The sequence below is a fragment of the Dipodomys spectabilis genome, unplaced genomic scaffold, assembly GCF_019054845.1.
Source record: "Dipodomys spectabilis isolate Male_0828 unplaced genomic scaffold, ASM1905484v1 ptg000002l, whole genome shotgun sequence".
NCBI lineage: Eukaryota > Metazoa > Chordata > Mammalia > Rodentia > Heteromyidae > Dipodomys > Dipodomys spectabilis.
Window position 1 is genome coordinate 55,294,294 of NW_024870679.1, and position 18,916 is coordinate 55,313,209.

General features: G+C 37.8%; 1 protein-coding gene across 1 annotated transcript in view; it reads right to left on the minus strand.

Moving 5' to 3' along the window:
- Faf1 (Fas associated factor 1) overlaps positions 1–18,916 on the minus strand; it is a 297,788-nt gene that overhangs the window by 15,084 nt on the left and 263,788 nt on the right. Inside the window, exon 18 of the mRNA XM_042677919.1 lies at positions 14,735–14,950. Within this exon, the coding sequence (XP_042533853.1) occupies positions 14,735–14,950 (216 nt within the window). The remainder of the gene's footprint in view (positions 1–14,734; positions 14,951–18,916) is intronic.

The following is an 18,916-nucleotide window of genomic DNA, read 5'->3' on the forward strand; positions in this document are numbered from 1 at the left end:
GTTGACATTGAAGTGCGGCAGGGCAATTTGGCTGATTGATGCATGTGCTGATGCACTCTAGAATTCCAGTACTGGTTCTGAAAATTACAAGAAGTGTCTAAAAAAGGGAACAACAAAATGGTGAGACAAAGGAAAAGGGGGAAACTATGCAACAGCGATATTCACAGGACAATATTTTGGAAATGATCTGTACAACTTGGGGGGTTGAGGGGCAGGGAAAAAGGGAGAAAATGAGGGTAGGGGTAACAAGTTAGATAATAAATGTAATCACTAACTTATGGAATTGCAATCCCTCTGTACATCACCTTGACAATAAAATTTAAAAAATATGAACGTAACAGAAAAAGAAAAGGGGCTAGGAAGGTGTTTCAATGGTAGAGTGCTTGCCTTGCATGCAGGAGGCCCTGGGTTCGATTCCTCAGTACCACATAAGCAGAAAAAGCCAGAAGTAGTGCTTTGGCTCAAGTGGTAGAGTGCTAGCCTTGAGCTGAAGAGCTGAAGGACAGCGCCCAAGCCCAGAGTTCAGGTCCCATGACTGACCCACCCCCCCCCCCCCCAAAAAAAAAAAGAAAAGAAAAGGTAAATCTACAATTTTTTACAATGGGGTTATTATACAGACTGGAATACTGGACACAGAAGTAATGCTCTTTTAAGTTACAGCCTGATAAGAGTCATATTGGACTGCATATAACAGTTTCAAAATTTTATGTGGATTCTGATATGGTAAATTTGAATATATAGTGATTTGCAATTACCTTACAGGGATTGGAGAGAGGCTCAAAGGTAGAAAGCCATCTGTGAGCAAAAAAGCTGAGTGAGAGCTTAAAGTTCTAAGTTTAAGCCCTGGTACCAGCACACAAAAATAAATATATAAACACCATATACAATAAAGTTCTGGGCAAAGTAAGTTTTAAAAACCAAATACAGTTTAAATATATCAACATATTTGCCCATAATCAGTAATAGTCACTCTATGGTCAGCATAATGTGGGGAAAGGCCTGGGTTTTGAGAATCAAATACTAGTATTGATGCTGTGTAACTTAGAGAAATTTAATCTCTCTAACCTATGTCTTTATCTATATAATGGGGACAGTAACTGTTGTTTGGAGAATTAATATATTTGGAGTGCTGGAATAAAACAGACTCATAAAGAAATTGATTTATTTAGCTAAATAAATATTCTGCTGATCTGATCTGCTGGTCTCCAAGCTATTTATTTAGCTAGCAGATAGCCAGACCTGGGCCTTGAATTCAGGGACTGAGTGCTGTCCCTGCTCGAGTCTAGCACTCTTCCACTTGAGCCACAGCACCACTTCCAGCCTTTTCTGAGTAGTTTATTGGAGATAAGAGTCTCACAGACTTTCCTGCCTGGGCTGGCTTCTAACTGTGATCCTCAGACCTTAGCCTCCTGAGTAGCTAGGATTATAGGTGTGAGCTACTGGCACCCAGTGCTGTATTTATCATTATCATTCCCCACAAATTTTTTTTTTTTAATGAGTGCAAAAGGGGAAAAGATAGATTTTCATAAGGCCCTGAATTCTACGCCATATTTGAAAATGCTGCATCAACTCAAACACAGTGTAAAAAAATCCTCTGTATTACTTTGATATGTTCATAAATACACAATGAGAGGTTTTCTTATAAAATGCACTAGTTCCTCAATTTCCCTGTAGGTTATCAAGATTCTTTCCTCTTCTAGCATCAGCTTTATCATGGTAATTATTTCCTATGTGCTAGTGATTTATAAATATCATCTTTCACTTTTACATGAGCTCTATGAAGTAGACACTTTTATATCCTTATCTTACAGATAAGGAAACTGAACTAAATAGTCCCTAAACAATTCACCCAAGATTGAACAACTAGGAAATAGTAGAGTTGATATTTGATCTAAAACTCTACTTTCATAATCACTACCTTACACTTGCCTTTCCACAATTCATTTCCTTCAAATCTGCTTCAGTTACTGTCAAGGGCCTTTTCTGGGTATTGAACCAACACTACAATGTAAATCTCCTACATACTGCTAGAAAGTACTACACTTCCTAGATTTTCTGCCCCTCAAATAAAAAAAAAAAAAAAACCCTCAAAATGAACCTCCCTGTCTTCCTTGGTTTCTGCCTGTGATAGTAGTCTCTCCCTATTTATTGAGAGTTACCTCTGACATCATCTTCCTATTGGCCCTCCACCCTAATATAACTAAACATTTATCAAATTCCTCCTGATTCTGCTGATCTGCAAGTAGAACTTACACCTTCCAATCTTCCATGTCCTTCACTGTAGACAAAACAGACTATTATACTATTATAGCCCACCCTCCCTCCCTCCCTTCCTTCCTTCCTTCCTTCCTTCTTCCTTCTCTTCCTCCCTCCCTCTCCCTCACCCCTTTTGCTATATTATCCAGGCCTCAAGCAGTCCTTCCATACTGGGACTGCCACATCCAGCTATTACAGCATTTTTGACCTTTGAATGCTTTTGATTTGTTTACCTGGAAGATGTCTCACTGTGTTGAACTGTGTTCAATTCTCTACATTAGTTGTATTTTGCAACAATGCACTAATAAATAGCTTGAATCTACTTCCCCTGCTTTCTCTTGTTATACATAGCTTAGTAAGACAGCTATATTACATGAACCTGCTCTCAAAAAGTCACTGATCTTGTCTAAGCTGTTCTCTCTGGATACATGATTACGGTGAAAGGGTTAGAAGTTTATATAAATTCACTTCAAAAGTGTTTTACAACTCAGAATTTTGCCCTGACCAGTTTTTGAACATGCTATGTTTTTCTGGTTAGGCTATATAAAGTGATTTGCTATTAAAATGTTTTTGTATTTCTTGCACACAATCTTTCCAGAGAAAAGATCTAGGTAAGAGCAGGGAGTGATTTAAAAAAATGTAGCTACAAATGTGAAGTAAGACATACCAATTTTGCAATAAAAGATAGAAGAAAACATCAATGACTTTGCTTTTCAGAACTGTTTATGGTACTTTCTTCTTTTCCTGAAAAAAAAAAAACAAACCCCATGCTGCCCTTTTAAGCTATTGTGAGAAACATGAATTCAAAATGACAGCTAGGTCTTTAATCACACATGACAGTGGTAACTGCAAGACAGCAAGACCCCGGTCCTATCTCCTATACTTCCACAACAAGAAGTCATCCAGACTCATTGGGCAGATGTACTGGTGGCATAAAAAAGAAATGTTTAGATGACTGCTTTACACAGTTACTCTGAAACCCAGGGCTAAACTAAATCATTTGAACCCTGGGGTGGGAAGTCCTATGGTCCTACATGAGAAGCCATACTGGGGGTCCTGTTAACTTTCACTGCCTGACTAGGAATACTATACATTCCCTCAGAAATTATATTATTATTATTATGATTATTAGTCGGTCATGGGGCTTGAACTCTGAGCCTGGGTGCTGTCCCTCAGCTCCTCAGCTCAAGGCTAGCGCTCTACCACTTGAGCCACAGCGCCACTTCTGGTTTTCTATTGGTTTACTGGAGGTAAGAGCCTAATGGACTTTCTTATCTGGGCTGGCTTTGAACCTTGATCCTCAGATCTCAGCCTCCTGAGTAGCTAGGATTACAGGTGTGAGCCACTGGCACACAGCTGTATTTTTTTTTTTTTTGACAGTGACTTGCTATATTAGGTAGATCCTAAATTAGTGGTCTTCCTGCCTCAGCCTCTTGCATGCTGGAATTATATTAGTATACTACAACCTGCAGCTGGATTTTACTTTTTCTTTGTATCCTGACAATCATGACATTGTCTATTCCTGCAAAGTATTTAGGTCAGTTTTAATTCAGCCAGAATTGCGTTATACTTCATGACTTGAGCTTAAAAAACAAGTAACAAACTAAATACAGAAACTTGAGGAAACTTGCCTTGCTTTCAATGCTAGATCTTAGTAGTTAATGAGGTTTCTTTTAAGTAGTGAAGTACAGGATTTCTAAAAACCACAGTTGAGATCAACAGTGTAGGTTGTTTTCTCTCTGCATAAAAGATGTCACTACTGATCATTTTTCTGTAAAGATGCCTTGGTCAAGGGCTAAGTCAGTTCAGAAAAGTGTTAACATATCATGTCTGACTGATATTCTTTGAAAGTTCAAGATGTGCTTTTGGCTGATAGCTTGGAACTTTGGGTTTCAAGAGTTTCCAGAACTGATTGAAGTGGCTCATTATGCCTATACCATATAGATAATGTAGTTTATATAACTTTCCTTCTAGGAGCCTGGCTGTACCAGAGATAGAATACATACATGGCACAAAGTTCCTGTAAGTATACTTGATTAGTAACATATCATACATATTGTTTCAAATTGTTGGTGGGGAAATTAAGCCCTATGACTTGGGAAAACACCCTGAGATGGTAGATAACTGTATTTGGCTTCCCCTAGATTTTGCCCCATATACCTTTACTCCTATGCTGAATTTGTTTGTATTGTTGGTATAACAAATCACAGTTGTGAGTACATTTACATGTGAGTCCCATGAGTCTTTCAAGGAAATAACTGAACATGGAGGTACCCTGGCAGACTCACAATATAAGAAAAACGTTCCTCTTTAGACTAATGAGCAAAGGTTTTTACTCAAAAGGGATGGGATAGGGTCAAGAAAAAAGAGTTAGACAAATGAAGAGGAGAAGAGGGGAAAAATGTAGTCAAGAATCCAATGTATATCCTACAAAATTAAGAACAGTGAGGGAAGGTGTGAATAGAGGAGAGATAGGTGAGAATGTTGAAAGGGGTGACACTGATCAAGATATATTGTATATTCATAAACTGCTTTGTTAAATGGTAACTTCTTTGTATACCTACTAAAAGGTTTTTAATCACAATCTCAATTACTAATATATATGGAGACATTACCTCTCTTGTCTTTCCCTGCACCAAGGGGACCACAATAGTGGCCCTTCCTCCAAAGGAAGGATCTATTATAATACAAGTGACAAAGTAAAGGTCATCCTCAAATTAAGAATGAAGAATGTGTCTAAAAACTTATTTTTTAAAGGTGAGAGACAGGTCAAAAGCAGTTACTTTCTGGAAATGGATCAAAGCAGCTCAGCATTACCAACTCAAACTGAGTGGCCTTCTGCTGTTTACCAAGTGTTTTCATTATCACTTTTGATCTTATCAACACAATATATCTGTGTAGACATGTGACGCTATCTTCACTTGAAAGAAGTAACTAAAATACAGACAGCTGACAAGATACACTCTGAAACTCAGCAACTAGATATTTGTGCCACCATTAGAGCAAAGATCTTCCTGACTCAAAGTACAGAAAAGACAGGAAAAAGCATAGAATAATTTATCAAAGTAGTCTAGGCATTGTTAGTCTTTATACATAATCACTTCACTAAGCCTTGCCTAGCTGCATTTTCATCATCTCACTTTAAAGACATCCTTGACAGGTCTTTTGGCTTCAGTCTTTCTCCATGTTAAATTATTTTTCTAGGATTCTTGTGCTATATAACAGCAAAGGTAAGTGCTTTCTTTTCTTTTCTTTTTTGGTCCGGTTGTGGGGCCTGAACTCTGGGCCTGGGCACTGTCCCTCAGCTCTTCAGCTCAAGGCTAGTGCTCTACCACTTGAGCCATAGCGCCACTTCCGGCTTTTTTCTTTTTGCACTCTATCCCTGAGCTACCTTCCTAGCCATGTTAAGTCTTTTAAACAAGATCATATAGTCAGGAATTGGTAGAATTGTGAATTAAATATGAGAGGGCTGGGAAGGTGACTCAGTGGTAGAGTGCTTGCCTTGCATGCATGAGGCCCTTAGCACCACATAGGCAGAAAAGGCCGGAAGTGGCGTTGTGGCTCAAGTGGTGGAGCATTGGCCTTGAGCTGAAGAGCTGAGGGACAGCGCCAAGGCCCATAGTTCAGGCCCTATGATCAGCAAAAATAAAAATAATAAATTTTTTAAAAAAAGAAAGCACTGGGGCTGGGAAGGTGGCTCAGTGGTAGAGCGCTTGCCTTGCATGCCTGAGGCCCTGGGTTCGATTCCTCAGCATCACATAAGCAGAAAAAACTGGAAGTGGTGCTGTGCCTCAAGTGGAAGAGCACTAGCCTTGAGCTGAAGAGCTGAGGGACAGCGCCCAGGCCTAGAGTTCAGGCCCCATAACAGACCAAAAAAAAAAAAAAAAAAAAAATAGAGTCAACATATAGTTTTAGTTCCTCTATCTATAAAATGGAGATAGTATTTCTTAGCTTAATAGATACTGGACATAGCTTTGCAATATGCTTCCTGGATCTTTTGATTTCTTAACTGTAAAGTAAGGAAAAACCCACCTCACAGGGTTGTTTTAAGAGGTCAACAAACCAATTGCATGATGCTTATATAAGGGATGGAAGATAGGATTGAGAAAATATTGAACTGAGCAACAAAGGAAATAAAACAAAAATAACTATAATCTTGATCCTGATCTGGATTACTATCAAGACACCAAACCTAAGAATACTTAAAGTAGAAGAAGGAGCTAAGGGCACCTAGGATCTATTGAATAAAATTATTAGCAGAGTTTACCAAATCTTGGGAAAGAAGTAAATATTCATGTACAGGTTGTATTTTGAATTGTAAACAGTAATGACCAGAGAAGAACCTTGTCATGTTACATCATGATTAAAATTCCAAAAAGAAAATACAAAGTTGTAAGAAAAAAAAAAGCTGACTTGGACTAAGAATTCTGTAGTTTTTTTCTCATACAAAAATGGAAAGCAACTGATGAAGATACCAAGAGATGTTAAGTATGCAGAAGAGGGAATCCTTTTACCCTGTTTGTGGGAGTGTAAACTGGGAGAGCCATTATTGAAAATAGTATGAAGCTTCCTCACAAAATTAAAACTACGATGATACAGTAGTATCACTACTGGGTATATATCTGAGGGAAATAAAATCAGCATGTTAAAAGACATACTGAGCTGGGGCTGATGGCTTATGCCTATAATCCTAGCTACTCAGGAGGCTGAGATTTAAGGATCACAGTTCAAAGTCAGCCCTGGTAAGAAAGTCTGTGAGACTATTATCTCCAATAAAATACTCAGAAAAAGCTGGAAGTGGAGCTCTGGCTCAAGTGGTAGAACATTAGTCTTGAGCACAAAGAGGCTCAGAGACAGTGGCTAAGTCCCTGATTTCAAGCCCAGGGCTGGCAAAAAAAAAAAAAAAAAAAAAATACCAGCATTCCTATATGTTCACTGCAGCCTTACTTATATAATAGCCAAGAAAGTGCCTACCTTCAACTATAAAAGGAATGAAATCCTGTCATTTGCAACAACATGGATAGAAATGGAAGTTCTGTGTGGTCATTAAATGAATATATCCTCTCAAACAAGTAAATTCTACCCCAAGGCCTCCTAATCCCCATCTGCTGAATGGTCCTAATACCACTTGCCTTGATATTTCCCAAAGCTCACAAGAAGTGAGATAACTCTGTGAATAGTTTTTATACTTGAGAGATCTTGAGTTCTTTTAATTAAAAGTTTATTGTGGCTTAATGATAGTATGCATGTGATGCAGAAATAATGGGCACTGAGAAGAACTAAGCAGAAACTGTGAAGGATTTTGTATGTCTTAGAAAGAGTTCGAGATTTCTCTTCTAAGTCATTAAACCATTGGAGGCTTTAAGTTACTATCAAATCTATATGTCAGAAAAATAACTATCAGTTGTGTTCAACTCTATAGGCATAGACCTTTATTTCTCAACCTTGATTATTTAGGGATACTAGATATGACACTATCAAATATATCTATATGTTTGTCAGGGGTGTGTGTGTGTGTGTGTGTGTGTGTGTGTGTGTGTGTGTGTGTGTGTGTGTGTGTGTGTGTGTGTGTGTGTGTGTGTGTGTGTGTGTGTGTGTGTGTGTGTGTGTGTGTGTGTGTGTGTGTGTGTGTGTGTGTGTGTGTGTGTATAATACCTAAGGGAAATGGAGCAAGTTCAGCTATAGCAATTTAACATATATCCAATCAGATGTTTTATTTTGATTTTCAGAACAAAGCTTTAATTTAGTGACAAGTGAATTACAACTTTTGCTTCTGGATTTGTTTTTTGTGGGCTTTTATTTCTCCAGTCCTGAGGCTTGAACTCAGGGCCCAGGTACTGTCCCTGAGCCTCTCTGTGCTCAAGGCTACCACTGAGCCATAGTGTCACTTCTGGCTTTTTGTGTTTATGTGGTACTGAGGAATTGAACCCAGGGCTTCATGCATGCTAGGCAAGCACTCTACCACTAAGCCACATTCCCAGTCCTGGATTTTTTTTTTTTTAAATCAAATGCAGTCTAAAATAATTTTAAAGCAATTTCTTTGCAATATTAGAAACACATGAAAGCTGTTAAGGAATAAAATATTTTAGAATATTGCGTATGGTATTGCTATTTATTGCATTACTAGGCAGTCTATAAAGTTGATCATGTCTTTTGTTCTATGGCTAATTTTAAAGTAGAAATCTATGTCCCAGGAATAGATTTTTAAATATGCCAACAATCTTAAAAAGCAATGGCCAAAAGCCAGGCATTGGTTGCTCATGCCCATAATCCTAGCTACTCAGGAGACTGACATCTCAGGATTGTGTTCAAAGCCAGACCAGGCAGAGATGTCCATGAGACTCTCATCGCCAATTAACCATGAAAAAACTCAAGTGGAGCTGTGGCTCAAAGTTGTAGGGTGCTAGCCTTAAGCAAAGAGTGCAGGGATAGTGCCCAGGCCCTGAGTTCAAGCCACAAAATCAACACACACACACACACACACACACACACACACACACACACACACACACACACACACACACACAGGTCAAGCTGGCTATGGTGGTACAAGCTACATGGTAATTGCAACTACTTGAGAAGCTGAAGCAGAAGGAATAGCCACATACATGTGTGCATATGGCCATTCATCAAACATCAAATGGTCTCTGTATGGCTGGAATGACAAAACTCAAAGAAATATGTAATTATGAGGTCACTATATTCTACATTCTATGAACAACATGCTGAAACTAGAAACTTAACAATGGTAGCTGAGAGTAATGCTCAAAATTTATTTGGTCATACTCTCCAGATAGGACAAAGTCGACTGAAAAGAATTGTTAAGCAAATTATAGGAGGTAATTGTTTTGGACTGAGCTTCTTCAATAGGCCTCAAAGGACTAAAACCAAATTGGAGTCCCTCAAGCTAAAAGTTCCTAATCCTGGAACTTTAAGGGAATAAAACATGCTTTGAAAATTTATTCCAATGGGTTAGAATGTTGAAAGGGGTGACATTGATCAAGATATATTGTATTCACAAATGACTTTGTTAAAGGCAACTCCTTCGTATAACTACTTAAATTAAAAAAAGAAAACGAAGAAAAAAGAAAACTGACTCCAGTCTACCTGAGTCAGCATAGGAGAAATCTCCTCTGTATAAACTCCTACAAAAAACAAATAAACAAACACACACACACACACAAACCAGGACTGGGAAGGTGGCTCAGTGGTTGAGTTCTTGCCTTGCATGCATGAAGCCCTGGATTTGATTCCTCAGCATCACATAAGCAGAAAAAGCCAGAAGTGGCGTTGTGGCTCAAGTGGTAGAGTGCTAGCCTTGAGCTGAAGAGCTGAAGGACAGCACCCAGGTCCAGAATTCAAGCCCCACAGCCAACCAAAAAAAAAAAAAAAAAAAAAAAAAAATCAAACCCATTAGCCAGTTTTTTTTAAAACTATTGTTCTGTTTTCTTGTTTTCACCATCTAAAACCCAATATTCTACTATTGCTCAATGGCAGCTCTATTCTATTTTTTAGAATGAAGGCTGTCCTGATTCATGAATGGCAAATAAAAGCCATTTAAGATCTATAATTATTTTATTGTAATTTTATCTTTTGATACTAGGGTCCATTCCCTGGAACTCATCTGCCATTTATCACTCTCCTTTCTTTGTATTTTCCAATCACTCTATTAATAGAAACAACTAATTTTCCATTTTCAGGCAGAGCTCTTCTGTATAATATGAATAAGAACAGGAAATATAAAATAGAGAAGGCAAGAAGGGTAAGAGTAATTAATAGGATAAAGAATATGAAGAGAGCAGGGCACTGGTGGCTTACATCTGTAATCCTAACTACTCAGGAAGCTAAGATCTGAGGGTCAAAGCCAGCCCAGGCAAGAAAGTCCAAGAGGTATTTATCTCCAATTAGTCCCTAGAAAATAGGACGTGAAGGTGTGGCTCAAAGTGGTAGAGCACAAGCCTTGAGTAAAAGAGCTCAGATAGCACCCAGGCCCTTAGTTCAAGCCCCATGACCACCACGACCACCACGATCATCACCATCACCACCAAAAGAAGTGACAGAGAAGAGTAAGGGAATACCAATCAAATGCCAAGTAGCATGAGTGACAGGTTGTTCTGGAAAAGGCCTATGTTTGGGGTATAAGTTTATAGAGGACTTAGGGCAAATAGTTCCTCTCTGGACTCCTGGTAGGGTCAAGTATCCTTACTCTGCTTTTAGGCCTCACTCCCAGGGCAATGTCCAGGTAAGGCAAAGGGACCACTGGTATCTACACAGTTCTAGCATGTGCAAGAAGTAGAGTCTGACCTAAATTCTGGAAATAAACACTATTCCTTCTCCTGGTAACTGTTACTAGCAAAATGGCAAAAACCTCTCCCCTACCAAAAAAAACCCCCAAAAACCAAAAAAAACCAAACCAAAACAACAACAACAAAAAACCCCACAACCAAATAACTCAAGACTGATAGCAATTTGATAATCTGTTTTTTCTCAAGAAGGTCTGCCTGCTGCTATTTTGGTAATCCCCCAGTGTTCAGTTCAGTTAAGTATAATGGCCAGCAGACATTTAGTAAACAGTTGGACAGCTGGGAAATCTTAACATGAAGAATTGTTTTGGTTTGGGCAGCAGAAGCATAGAAGGACATTTAATAGATCTTCTGGTGAGAAACCAACCTCTGTATTGTAGAGAAAAGGCTAAAGACACAATAAGACTCCTATAGTTAAGTCTTATATTATTTGTTATTAAAGAGGCAAGGTCTTAAGATGTGCTTTTTAACAGTCTTTAGTTTGGCTGTAATTTAAGATGACTTTTACAAATTAGATCCTAATCCTTGCAGACACAGATGGCTATTACAAAATAGCCTTGCAAAAACAGTAGTTGTTAGACTTGAAAAAAACACTTAGAGAAGGATGAAGTACCATTAACTCTTACCCTACCTTACTCTTAAGGAGGTCTAAAGAGTTTTCTGGGCTTTCTGGGTTTAGAACTGGAAAACAGTGGGTGTAGGGAACCTGCTCTGATTTGGAATGGCCTGCCTAGTTCAAGCTCCATGACCATTTTGGATTACCAAAATAGCAGCAGGCACAGACCTGCTTGAGAAAAATGGATTATCAAATTGATATCAGTCTTGAGTTATTTGGTTGTGTTTTTTTTTTTTGTGTGTGGGGGAGTTTTTGCCAGTTTGCTAGTAACATTTACCAGGAAAAGGAATAGTGTTTATTTCTGGAATTTAGGTCAGGAACTAGAGATTTGAGGGAGGCCTGAAGTTAGACAACTAAATACTTACATATGAGGCACCATGGTGGGAACTGCAACAAAGACAAATTTGAACACAATACAGATTATCTTTATAACAAAAGATCAAGTGCTATGAGAGAAGAGTGTACAAACTACAATGGTACATAGGTGGGAAGCTTGGAAGAAGAGAGCTTTCCAGAGACAGCTTTATAGGCTGAGATTTAAGCTAGGCATTAAAAGCTAGGCTCATTTGAACAACAGGCTAGATATAGTGCAAAGGGTGGATGTTCAAGGAGAAGAAAGAGCATGCCAAAGTGTAGAGTATGAGATTTTCTATGCCTTTAGTGAATAGTGAGCAATCTCTTAACTCTTGCTGATATAAACAAGTAATAAAAGATAGTATATAAAGTCAGAAAGACAGGAATATGCCATATTGTACAGTTTTAAAAATATCCTAAGGAGAAGTAGGGACTACTAAAGAGGTTTTATGCCAAAGAGAAATGATTGTGTGGCAGATAACTTTACATTGACCAAAGACCATAAAACAGGCAAATGATTGGTAATGGGAAACTCCTGATTGCTCCTATATAAGCAAAATGCTCTGGCTTGATAGTTTCTCTTAGAAATTAGGACAGATGATACTAAGAAGTTTTGGGAAAAAAATTTTGAAATAGTATAGAGATAGGGATGAAATCAGGTAAAAGACAGTGGGAAACAGGACTGGGAAATTGCCTTCTTTAACAATGTTAAAACAGGAGTAAATTTTCTTTAAGTAATGGGCTTTCTATTTAGGGACTGTCAAAACTGGCATTAGAGTTTCCACTTAAGAGGCTGAAAACTTGATTAGTAAAGCTTGAGGCAGGCAGGCAGATACCAGGTCAAAGTACCCTTGCATATTACATTGATTTGTGTGTTTCCTTTCAGTAGCATTCTTTTCATCTACATCTTAATACAAAGATATTATTACAGAGGTTAATACTGAGCAGAAAACTTATCTTCTTTAAAAACAATCCTCCCCTCAAGCTATCAAAAAATAAGGTTCAAATATTAATTTGGAAGAAAACAAAAGTTTTATTTTATAAAATAAGAGGTCTGTAGATCTATATCTTCTAGTACTTTAATTTTACACATGAGGCCCACGAAGAGAGTAACTTGAAAGCAAACATTGGGAAGGAAGAATTTATCCTAAGTTCTTTAAGTTTTCCAAGGAGAGACTCTCATCACAAAATATAAAGTGTAAGAGACAGGCAAATCCTGAACCTTTTGATACTAGCCTCTTTTTTTATTTACTTAAAAAAAATTAGGGCTGGGAAGGTGGCTCAGTGGTAGAGTGCTTGCCTTGCATGCATGAAGCCCTGGGTTCGATTCCTCAGTACCACATAAGCTGGAAGTGGCGCTGTGGCTCAAGTGGTAGAGTGTTAGCCTTGAGCTGAAGAGCTCAGGGACAGTGCCCAGGCCCAGAGTTCAGGCCCCACAACAACAACAACAACAAAAATCAAACAATTATACAAAAGAGGTTTCAATTCAACATGTTGATTTATGTGTACAGTGCATCTTGATCAGTGTCACCCTTTCTACTCCCCTTGACTCTTTTATAAATATTCACATATTTGGAGTTTAACTTCAGTGGTAGAATTTAAGGACTTTATTTTTATCTGGGTGTGTGGTAAGAGCATATGCATACATATTTGTATGCTTTTACTATGAATAAAGACAAAAAGCCTGGAAGTGTTGGTGGGGCTGGTGAGAAAAGGACCAATGGTCACTTATTTGGGGTCTCCCTGAGCTTAAACATAACTGGCAGAATCTTCATCCCACCTACAGGGGATTTGTGGCTGGGTAGTAGAGATAAAAGATACACTACTGGTTTCTAACTTTATCCTCTAAATCTGACAACCAATGTGAGAGACTCATAAAGTCCAGATTGCTAGATTTAGATCACAATAGAATCAAGGACTATTAAGATTTACTATTTTAGAGTTGAATGAGACCCAGAAATGAGACTAGCAGGAGCACTAACCTAGTAAGGAACACTGACCATAAGAGCAGCAACCATTATCTCCAAAGATAGGGAAATTAGTATTTCACAATATAAGATACTCCTTTCTTAGGAAGTGCTTTTGTGTATTAGGCCAGTAGTGCTTTCTGTAACCTTCAACTCATTAGTTAAGAGTTTTGACCCCGCAGCAAGTTCCTTTTATTACACAGTGAAACTTCATGTAGCTGAAGATAACACTCATGTCTCTCATGACCTTTCTTTCCTGAAGGATTTGTTCCCCAGATAACCAGAATTGACAGTTCCTTTTCCTTCCTTCCAGCCCTGTCATAAATGTTTCTGTTTCTTCAGGCTTCTTGTTTCAACATGAAGATTACAAACCCTTTCAGGAATAGTTTAAGTGCAGAGTTGAATAAGACCATTTATTTATTCTCCTGTTGTACTTATACTTCTAAAACTATGATCTTTTTGCTGGCAGCTATAAGCATTTATTAGTGTATATTTAGCCTAATTCAATGTAACCTCTGCTCATGGAATATATCTTTACATATTCTTGCAAAATTTTGGCCATTTTATTTTATTTACAGTTTTAGTTTTATTTGAAAGTTTCTTGAATCTCACTTTTCATAATTCATAAATGTGATATTTGTTTCATTTGGCAAAAAGGGTTAAATATACCATCTCTTGATTTCCTGCAGGGCCATGATAGTTGACATTTTCTGGACACACCACCTAATCAACAATGGATCTACCTAACTGTAGATCAACATCTATTTCTCTACTCTTTTGCAAAAGTAGGGGCTGAAATATACACAATGAACATGTGTCACCTCAACTTCCCAGGGTAGAAAAACTATCAAATCACAAAATACTCTTTGTTTAGCGTAACTCATTCTTAGTGAACCTATAATCATTGATCTTGATCTTAATCTGTTAAGTACACAATTCTCCGGTATGCTCTTAGGTATGTAAAGATGAGACCTCAGGAAAGCTTATATAAAAGCTAGGATAGGGGAAACAGTGAGATAACGAAGACAGAAGAAAGATCCAGTTCCTAATTTCTTACATATGCTTCTGGACATATCTTCTGGCCTGGAAAGTCATACCTTCACTGAAAGCTAAGAAGAGAATGGTGTGCAGAACAAGGAAGGATTTTTGGATGTCTTGTATCATTTGACATTTCTTAGATTACTTTTCCCAGTCCTAATGATCGGGACTCACTTCCTGAGGTAGATATGGTAACTTACATCTCTCCGAGGAAAGGTGCTCAGTAACTTGAACTCATCCCATGGAAATCCTTTGGAAGCCACAAAATCAAAAACAATCTGGAGCTTATTGCTGGCTAGGAAACGCCGCTCTAGGAACTCGCCACTGGGGGTCCGGATCCGTAGTTTGCTCACAGGCTCAGCATTTTCTTCCTTTGGCTCTGGAGGCAGAGCTTGCTCTAAGGAGAGTCGAATGGCCTAAGTAGATAATAAAAACAGGTGTTAAAATGTAGGACAGATGGGACTGTGGGGATAGAGAGAGACTAGAAGAAAGCTACCAGACACTCACTGAAAAACCACTGCTACACTTATTAAGCAAATCTAATGCTTGAACAATAGAAATCATGTTTTTTTCATTTTATTACTATAAGCTCAATAGAAAATTAATTAAAATAAATCCCACCTTGAGGCCACATTATTAAATCAGTAGATAACTACATTGAAAATAAACGTTTCTTTTTTTAAAAAAAACCAAGTAAAGGGTGTAGATATTTGTGATTGAGGAAGTATATATCAAGTATCCTACTGCTTTCTTTACAGGGTGTATGAATTAAGATTACTAAAGCATTCCCAAAACTTATTCCTACATTTATATTTGAGAAAAAATATTTACCAAGTAGAAATTTTATAGAATGGGAAGACTTTTTAGTGATGAATCACTTAAAAATGTAAATCTCTAATATATATGTATATATATTCTGTTATAATAAAACATTTATTTTTATTTTTTTGGTCAGTCCTGGGGCTTGAACTCAGGGCCTGGGTGCTGTCCCTGAGACACTTTGTACTTAAGGCTAGCACTCTACCACTTGAGCCACAGCACCACTTCCAGCTTTTTCTGAGTAGTTTATTGGACATAAGATTCTCACAGACTTTTCTGCCTGGGTTGGCTTTGAACCACAATCCTCACATCTCAGCCTCCTGAGTAGCTAGGATTATAGGCATGACCCACCAGTGCCAGGCTTAATTTTTATTTACTTATTTATCTTTTGTTGGTCGTGAGGCTTGAACACTGGGCCTGGGTGATACCCCTGAGTTCTTCAACTCAAGTCTAGCCTCTACCACTTGAGCCACAGGGCCACTTCCAGTTTTCAGGTGATAAATTGGAGATAAAGGTCTCACAGACTTTCCTGCCCAGGCTGGCTTCCTGCCCAGGGAAGCTACTCAGCTTCCCGAGTAGCTAGGTTTATAGGCATCCAGCTTAATTTTATTTATTTATTTATTTTTGTCTGGGCCTGGCGCTGTCCCTCATCTCTTCAGCTCAAGGCTAGCACCCTACCACTTGAGCCAACAATGACACTTCTGGCTTTTTCTGCTTATGTGGTGCTAAGGAATCGAATCCAGGGCCTCATACATGAGAGGCCAGCACTCTACCACTGAGCCAACTTCCCAGCCCCTAATTTTAATTTTTGAAACAGGTATTATGTAGTCCTGGCTAGCCTTGAATTTGTGATTTTCTTGCTGCAGCATCCCAAATGCTAGGATTATAGACATTTACTACCATGCCTAGCAAAATAAGTATTTTTAAAAAATTGCCAGGAGCACTGTGGCTCACGTCTGTAATCCTAACAATTCAGGAGGCTGAGATCTGAGGATCATGGTTTGAAATCAGCCCAGGCAGGAAAGTCTTTGAGATTCCTATCTCCAATTAACCACTTAAAAAAAAAAAGCCAAAAGTTAAGCTGTGGCTCAAGTGGTAGAGTACTAGCCTTCAGAAAAAAAAAAAAAAAAAAAAGCTCAAGAACAGCACCTAGGTTCTGAGTTTAAGCCCCAGGAGTGATGTGTATAAGAGTGAGCACATATACCCCCCCGCCCCCCCCCCCCCTACCACATAAAGGGAATTAAAAGAAACTCAAGTGATTTCTTGGACGCAAGATACCATAGTCTCAGTTACAGCTCTATCATTAACTTGCTATAAGTGATTGGCTTTGTTACAGAATGACAGATTTCTGGACCTATAGACAAACTAAACTGTACATTCTGTACATGAAAAAGAAGACTCAAACAGTTGGGATAAACTGTTGAGAGGACTCATAGTTAGAGCTAGGTTTGAACCTAGATTTCCTATTATATTATTTCACATAGATGGTATTCCACTGGAAATTAGGTTTCTGAGGTATTTGCCCACACTGAAATTTTTGGCAGGTATTCATAAAAATTCATTTTGGTCCTAGCAACTTCAGAAATTCCTCGGATAAGCAATTCTGTAGTATTAGAATGTTTTACTTCACTACTTTATCATTTCCACGTTCCTAATTTATAATTAAGAGAAAAACAAATGCTCCTTCACTATTAATCTATAATGATCACAATCAAATAACGTGAATGAGAGAACTTGGAACTTAAGTTCTTTACAGTCTTAACAAAAAGTCTAAAGTTGGTGTGATTAACCATTTAATCAGAAACACCTTTCTCTTTCTCTTGAATATCTCAAGCCAAAAGGAAGTATGGGTGTAATGGAGGCATGGCTCAGCAATAGAGCATCTTCTTAGCAAGCACAAAGCCTTAAATTCAAACCCCAGTACAAAACCAAAAAGAAAAAAAGACACATAAACTTTCCCAGTGTCTGACATAAGATGAATTTTAAGCATTTCCTAATATTAAACTATTCAGTAAAATTGTAATGTATGTATATAGATGAACAAATGAGTATATAAAATTAAGCCAAGATGCAGTATGTCTATTATAGTATTCACTACACCATACCATATTATTTCTCTAATATCTGGCTTAACCACTGGTCTATTAATTCTATTAGGGCATGGAACCATGTCTTATTTCTTACTCCAAGTAGAGAGCATAACACAAAGAAGATACTCAATATGGAAGGAATAGATAAACACATTAATAGCAATAAGGTAAGTATGAGGTAATGGTTAGTATGGTAACAAGTGCTGTTCAGTAAGTGCTTCAAGAATGTGAATATCAAAGTGGGCGCCGATGACTCACGCCTATAATCCTACTCAGGAGGCTGAGTTCAAAACTATCCAGGGCAGGAAAGTCCATCAGACTTTTATCTCCAATAAACCACCAGAAAACCAGAAGTGGCATTGTGGCTCAAGTGGTTGAGCACTTGTCTTGAGCTAAAGAGCTGAGGGACAGCGCCCAGGCCCAGAGTTCAGCCCCATTACCGATCAAAAAAAAAAAAGAATTGAATATCATGGAATTTAACTTCTAGAACTAAGGAGTGAATATCATGACTCTCTTTTCTCCAAGGTTTAACTCCTTCTAGCATTAACAATTCAGTCTGACATGTCCCCTACAACCATGAGTTGCTTGTAGGGGTAAATCTCTGTGGATTAGATTTACATACATTTTCTAAATTATTAATGTGATCATCTATTTTTCAGTAACACTAGTGGCTCTCTCAAATCATCTTTGAGATTAAAAAGAACATTTTCCCTGATTATAAAAATACATTCACAAAATAGATTCAGTAAGGAAAACATTAACTTAAGATAATCATTGCTATCATTTGTTTATATTCAGTAATTTAAGAAATCATTTTAACCATTTTAACTGTACAATTCAGAAGCATTAAGTACAATCATAATGTTGTATAATTATTACTATTTTCCAAAATTTTTATCACCCAAATATTTTTATAAAAGTATACATTTTAAACTTAAAAGTTTGAATCAGTATATTTTATCTTTTTTTGTTCAGTCATGTATTTTATAATTGTTTTAAAGGTTTCATTAAAGTGTAATATATTTTAATAAAAGATCTTAAATGTTAACATACTTTTTCAGGAATGCAACATTTGTGTAAAATTAATGCTCTTTACCCAGGAGTTACTTCTCAAACTCAATCACTAAACTGACTTTTAACAATGAAGTTTAAAAAATGTAACAATGAAGTTTAAAAAATGGTAATTAAGCTGGGCGCCAGTGGCTCACACCTGTAACCCTAGCTACTCAGGAAGCTGAGACCTGAGGATTTCCTTTTGAAGCCAGCCTGAGTAAGAAAGTCTGTGAAATCTTTTTTTTTTTTAATTGGTCATGGGGCCCAAACTCTGGGCCTGGGCACTGTCCCTCAGCTCTTCAGCTCAAGTCTAATGCTCTACCACTTGAGCCACAGAACCATTTCCGGCTTTTTCTGCTTAAGTGGTGCTGAAGAATCGAACCCAGGGCCTCATGCATGCAAGACAAGCACTCTACCACT